Source organism: Neoarius graeffei, chromosome 3 (assembly GCF_027579695.1).
Source record: "Neoarius graeffei isolate fNeoGra1 chromosome 3, fNeoGra1.pri, whole genome shotgun sequence".
NCBI lineage: Eukaryota > Metazoa > Chordata > Actinopteri > Siluriformes > Ariidae > Neoarius > Neoarius graeffei.
This window is the reverse complement of record NC_083571.1, coordinates 12,277,466-12,284,630: the sequence shown is the minus strand read 5'-3', so window position 1 is coordinate 12,284,630 and position 7,165 is coordinate 12,277,466. Positions and strand designations below refer to the sequence as shown.

The 7,165-nt window shown below is 41.9% G+C and overlaps 1 protein-coding gene across 2 annotated transcripts in view; it reads left to right on the top strand.

Annotated features, from left to right (window-relative positions):
• Positions 1–979: 979 nt before the first annotated feature.
• The window catches only part of gopc (golgi-associated PDZ and coiled-coil motif containing), a 71,439-nt gene continuing 65,253 nt past the window's right edge, over positions 980–7,165 (top strand). For both annotated transcript variants that reach the window (XM_060916413.1, XM_060916412.1), the window contains exon 1: positions 980–1,538. In XM_060916413.1, coding sequence (XP_060772396.1) covers positions 1,257–1,538 — 282 coding nt within the window. In that variant the 5' untranslated portion in view covers positions 980–1,256. The remainder of the gene's footprint in view (positions 1,539–7,165) is intronic.

Sequence of the window (7,165 nt, the reverse complement as noted above, 5' to 3'; positions counted from 1 at the left end):
CTGAAATGTTTTCTTTTATTTCTTCTTCCTCAGAGTAGTAAAACTCGCTTTCGCTGTGAAGCTATCCATGCTGTAAAATTAATGCTATTCTCCTGAGAAATGCTGGCAAAAATTTATAAGATTTTTGATAATCTTATAAATAAATCTTATTAAAAAAAGATAAATGTTGACAAAAAATTCTACTAAGTTTGTTGCTGTTGTGAACGAGCGAGTCGCCTGAGATCCGTAACCGGGGTCCTTATCGTAGGATACGGACCCGCTCGCCAGCCAATCAGAGCGCAGAATTTGATGGAAACCGCACTGCAAAAAAAAAAAAAAAAAAAAAAAAATATATATATATATATATATATATATATATATATTTGGCGGCACGGTGGTTAGCGCTGTTGCCTCACAGCAAGAAGGTCCGGGTTCGAGCCCCGTGGCCAGCGAGGGCCTTTCTGTGTGGAGTTTGCATGTTCTCCCCGTGTCCGCGTGGGTTTCCTCCAGGTGCTCCGGTTTCCCCCACAGTCCAAAGACATGCAGGTTAGGTTAACTGGTGACTCTAAATTGACCGTAGGTGTGAATGTGAGTGTGAATGGTTGTCTGTGTCTATGTGTCAGCCCTGTGATGACCTGGCGACTTGTCCAGGGTGTACCCCGCCTTTCACCCGTAGTCAGCTGGGATAGGCTCCAGCTTGCCTGCGACCCTGTAGAACAGGATAAAGCGGCTAGAGATAATGAGATGAGATGAGAGATATTTCATAACTGTGGACAAAGGTGTCGATAATTGTGGAACGGTGTCACGTGATCTGAATCAACTAATTTTTTTTTTCCAGTGGAAGTTTGAGCAATTATTCATACACAATTTATGTATTTTCTAATTTTACAACGGCCAAAAGATCATTAAGGTGTCGATAATTGTAGCCGCTGCTCTAACTTGGAATATCGCCATTTTTTTAAAATCACACGTTTTATTTCCGGGATCTACTGTGAGTAATTCGAGCGATGTGATCGGTTCTCCGTTGCTTTTCCTGCCCATTCTCCTGAAGCGTGTGGCAGACCTGTTTAATCGAGCCCCGGTGACGACTCAGCTTCGGCTCGTGATGAGAACACGGAAAAGCTCAAATAAACAATTTAATCAAACTGTTTACCTCCGTACATCGCCGAAGAGTTAGATGTTCAGGAACGGTGAGCACTTTTAATAAAAGAGAAAAAGAAGGGAAAAAGCATAAAGAGCCGTTTTGTTTGTGTCGAAAGGCTCGGCTCGTTCGCCAAATGTCCGCGTCCTCCGCCGCCACCGGCGCTTCCCCGGCTGCCTCGCCGGGTTCACGGCTCTCCGTCCCGGCCGCAGGGATGTCGGTGTTCCGCTGGCTGGAGGTGCTGGAGAAGGAGTTCGATAAGGCGTTCGTGGATGTGGATCTGCTCCTGGGGGAGATCGATCCGGATCAGGCCGACATCACATACGAAGGCCGGCAGAAGATGACAAGCCTGAGTTCGTGTTTTGCTCAGCTTTGTCATAAAGCACAGACTGTTTTTCAGCTCAATCACAAATTAGAGGTGAGGATTTGCTCTAATATCCACTTCCATATCACTCACAGGTCCAGAATTAAGGCCCACTACTGTCCTGTATCATCTACATTACAGGATGGCATTAATCTGGGCCTAATGATAGACTGAGCATGCTTTATTCTTAATAAATCTATCAGTAAGAAAATACATCTTCACTCAACCATATCATCTCTCAGTAGCTTAATGGCACAAATCTGTCAAACCAGTAAAGCTCTCTTTATGATCTGGGTGTTTTAGGCTTCTGTGTCATCAGTCATCAGTATTTGTGCATTATAATCCTGTGTGTGAAAGTTGCTCGTATTGACTCTGTACACATGCTTTGTTCTTTTTCCATCCTGAACTCCTGCATTTTATCGCTTTCATGACCCATCTTTACACAAGGCTTTTTTCTATCCACTGACATTTGTCCACGTCTTTGATTTACGTCATAAACCATGTGACAGATGAAGGCGCCTTTATGTGGCACATACTTTTACAGCACAGTGAAATTCTTTTCTTCACATTTCCCAGTCCTAGCTTGGGGTCAGAACGCAGGGTCGGGCACGATTCCTCGCCCCCGCCGTCATCCATGGGGTCGGCTGCGATTCCTCGCCCCTGCTGTCGTCTTCAGGCTCGGCCATGATTCCTTGCCCCCACTGTCGTCCACAGGGTCGGACGCGATTCCTTGTCCGCGGGGTCGGCCGTGATTCCTCGCTTCTGCTGTTATATTGTATTGTCATTGCCATGGTTATCATAAAAAGGAAAAACACGGAAGGTGATGTTTGAATTAATTATTAAGAAACTAATACATTATTTATCATGATGGGTGTTTTATTCACCCCTGTGCAATATCCATACAGGACACTTTTTTTTTTTTTTTTTCCCCCATCGAATAAAAACATGTATTCTGTTCCCTTCTACCGGGTTTACTGATGCCATGCAATATTGTTATCGTATCGCTTATCCTCCATGTATCACGCCACTGTCCTCAATGGAGAATAAGCGTGCAGTATTGTTATAATATTGCACGTTGTCAAGACAACACGACGTCACACGCAAAGATCCAATGACAAAACTTTTCTGTTGTGCATACACACAATCGTTTCTTTGTCGGCCGGGAGAAAGAGAAGACGGGGTTAATTCGGTGCTCGGTTTAAGCACTAAATAAATAAACTGAAACTAAAGACACGCTGAACACCCGAAAGGCTACCAAAACTTCATTATATATGCTTCATGCATATTTACAAGAGAAAAACATACCAACGGACATCGAAAAACTGGAAAAGAGACACATCGGAGATGTAAAGCTTCCGTGCTAGTGAGTGAAACATGACCGCTAGGTTTGCTTCATTAAAAGCCAAAGATTTAAAGAGAAAGACGCATTTGAGCACCTGAAAGGCTACAAAAACCTCACTGGATATTCTTCATGCATTTAATCTTCTGCATTAAATATATGGAAAAACTGGAAAAGAGACACATTGGATATGTAAAACTTCCGCACTCGCGAGTGACTGACAGTTTGTAAACAAAAATGGCTGCTCGGTTTGCTTCGTTCAAAGTGAAAGATTTCAAGAGACCGACACACTGAACACCCAAAAGGCTACAAAAACTTCTTCACTGGATATTCTTCAAGCATATTTATAAGAAAAAAAACATAACGGACATCGAAAAACTGGAAGAGAGAGCAATAGCGGAAATATAAAGTTTTACTTGGAGGTGAAGAAAAGTGATGGAGACTTACAGGAGGACTTCACTCAACAAAGCTATTTTGTTTTGAACAACCGCAATGCAACAATTAACTACGACCAAAAGTGACTTTGAACTTGAACCGTCGACTTGTATATAAGTTGGGTTGTTGTTCAGGCTTTTTGGACTTGTACCATTTTTATTGTTAGAACTTTGACTTTGTACAGTACATTGGATTACATTCGATCAGAATCAGCATTCAATATTGGTAAGTTACCCCCGTTCTTAATTTTTTTGTAAAATCTATAATTGTTCCATCAAATGTGTATGTAAAATAATAATATTGGCTGGCTTTTTTCATGGTATATCAGATATATTGAATGAATTAATGAATGAACCCTTTATTATCACTGTTACCAGTGAAATTGACCATCAACCTGTCCTTACAGAGGGGGAACAGGACAGGAAGACAGGGATAAAAGAAAAAGAAACACAGTAGTAACATGAGGAAAGATGAGGAAAAAAAGAACCCCACCACCACCACTATGCTCCTATCAGGAGTACAGTGTGGGAGCATTTAAAAATCTCCGCACAAGCACACAATAACACAAGTACACTTTAAAACATGGGACTTGGGGGGGGAAGGGAGGAAAGAGGGGGCAATCAGGGGTGGGGGGTAGGGTAGGAGGGGAGGGGAGGAGGTAGAGGTAACCCAGCGCAAGCAAGCAGCCGTCCGCTCCTGCAGCCATGCAAGCGGCGCTGGTCATGCACCCACTTGTCACACTGGGGGTGAAAAACGGCGACCGCGGAAAATTGGGGAAGGAATGCAAAGGATGCGAGAGCGTCTCCCAGCAGTGACCTTCTGGGGGAAATGTTTCCCCAGCAACGGCCTTGATCGAGGCCGGTGCTGTTCAGGGAGCCGAATGTCGATAAGATAGAGATTGTTTGGTCTTTCGAACAGACGCAGTCTTTACACGTCCACACCACTCGTCCATATCTGTCCATTTCTGTTCAATTCACTTCCATTTGGTCTCCGAAATACTTATTCCTTGCAAAGCCGAAAGCGTCTCCAAGATGACAACCATGTTGTGGTTCAAGTTCTGCCACAGTCTGAGTGCCGACAGCTTTGCCCACCACTCCAATGATATCAGGCAGCTTTGTGGGGCTTTAAACAGCTGTCACCGTTGTCTGATTTCCTCGATATACCAGGGCAATGCCTAATCCAATCAGCAAAAGTCCGGTAATCATGGTTCCGAATAGGTAGATATCTTCAATGTCCTCCACAGACGTTCCGGCAGGACAGGAGAAACTGTGTCAGTTTCGTTAGGAGACCAGTTTATCAAATCCATGCTTTTTTAGTTTAGAAATTAAATGCGGAGAGAGTCTCTCTCTCAAAAAAAAGTATAGGCAGACGAGACGAAACAAAGAGCACAAGCAGGAAAAAAAAGGAGAGGAGAGCAGAGAAATGCGACCGCCTTCCGTGAGAGCATGGAGAAAAGGCCGTATATTCCATTCAGCTACTCGTCTTTGACTCATTCAATATCATGCTAGCTGAATGGAATATATCTGATGGACCACCCAATGCCAGCCAATATTATTTAAATATCAAATGATTTGAAATTGTATCATGACTCAGTAACTGCATTATTTCTAAATTGGCAAGTAGAATATTTCCTCTTGTGCACAATCAAAAACCCATACTTTATGGGTGTGTCTCAAAGCCAGGGATGATTCCATGGTAGGACTGGTTCTTCAGTGGCTAGACAAGTGTGTCATTTAAAAGATACCGCATTGTATCACAGAGGATACACAGATGTATCAGAGAAAATTCTCTGAATGAAGGACTTGGCCCTTGATAGATATTGGCTGGCGTTGAGTGGTATATCAGATATATTCCATTCAGCTAGCATGATATTGAACGAGACGAAGACGAGTAGCTGAATGGAATATATCTGATATACCACGAAAAAAGCCGTTGTTATTATTACACACACACTTCATATCAGCATTCTCGAAGGCCAACGCTAGCTTACCTGCAACTCTGTGCTGTTTGCACGGCAGTGAAGTCACCTTTCAGCCGGTGTAGCGTTCATCAGTAGTGTTCGCGAATGCTAATAGAGCAGTCAAGCCAGTGCTATCGAGAGCAAGTAGCACAGGCTAACAACCAAGAAACTAAGATTTCCATCTCCAGACTCTTCTTCCATGCTGCATGCTCGCTACAGTATTTTTCACTCAGACTTAAGTATTCATTTCCCTGTCTAATGTACTTAGTTACTGTTAAAATCAACATCGACAGCTACACACAACAGAGCGACCTGGCAGCCAAAATTCTCTTGGAATCTTCCACTTTTAACAAAGCAAACCTGGCGGCCATGTTTGTTTACACATTGTCTCAGTCGCTTGCTGGCACAAAAGTTTTACATCTCTGATGTGTCTCTCTTCCAGTTTTTCGATGTCCGTTGGTATGTTTTTCTCTTGTAAATATGCGTGAAGAATATCTGACGAAGTTTTGGTAGCCTTTTCAGGTGTTCAACGCGTCGTTCTCTTTCCTGGCGAGCACAGAAATGATTGTGCGCATGTGCAGCAGAAAACTTTCTCATTGGCACCAATGTGTGACGTCATATTGTTTTGACAACGTGCAATATCATAAATCATATTCAATGCTCGTTCTCTATTGGGTAGAGTGGCATAATACACATAGGATAAGCGATATATGCTAACAATATTGCATGCTATCAAACCACGTGAATGAAACACGCTAGAAGGGAATGGAACACGTTTTTTTTTTTTTTTTTAATTCAATTGAAAAAGTGTCCTGTATGTATCATAATTAAGTAATACTGCACAGGGATATACTCACTCCTGTTATACAGTGTTTCCCACAGACCAGGTAGCAATTTGTGGTGCTCTACTGTGCCGATGAGGGAATCGTGCGCGGTGGTGTCGTGGCGGTTGGTGGAGTCGGTCATTGGGGTGTATGCAAAGTGTTTACAGCGGGCGGTGTTCAAACACACAGTATTTTTCTTCAGAGTCACTTGCTGGGACTATTTTAAAGCTACAAGAAGCATTTGAGATTATTCGGTTCAATCTAAATTCTTTTAAATTCTTTAAGAGAAGACGGCTAAAACAATTTTTACCAGAACCCTGCCTGGTTTCATTCCTTGACCCAACTTTACATTACAGGGCAGGCCATTAGTTTGCTGGGCTTGATGTTGGTGGAAAACCTGTCTTTTAAATTTATGAAAATTACTCACCAAAATTGAAGTTAAAGTTTAGTTTTTACTAGAGATGCACCGATTGCAATTTTTTGGGCCGATTCCGATTTCCCATGGAGTGTGACCTGCCGATACCGATTTTGGCCGATTCCGATTTCATTTTTTCAAACCACTTCACAGCACACACAAAGACTATTCTCTTTTTATCTTTTCTTTAATAGAACATTCTGCCAGATTTTCAGTAATAAATTTTCAGCACCTCAAAGGTTGAAAACAAACAAAAAGACATTGTTCTTTGTAAAATCTTTCTTCATGTTTGGTATTAACATATTAATTCCTGAAATAGGAAATTCACACAATTTTTTCTTTTCCCATCCAATATCTGGCACAAAAACAACTTCCCCCTCATATATTATTTGCCTACTGCTATGGAACACACTTTCATAAGCCTATTTAGATCTGAAAACTTATGCCTTATAGAACAACCCATTTCTTCATTCAGTATCAAAATACAAAAATCATTTCCAGTCATACTTATACCATAGCCATTCTATCATCTTTGTCAAATGTGTATTTGTAGAGTAATTTCCAATGGAATCAAGTGCAACCAAGGTTGTAAAACAAACAAAGACATTTTTTTCCTCTCTCTCTCTTTGTACAAATCTAACTAGATGTTTGGTAATAGGCTAACACATTAATTCCATAATGGGAAATTCACACAACCACAAACATTTT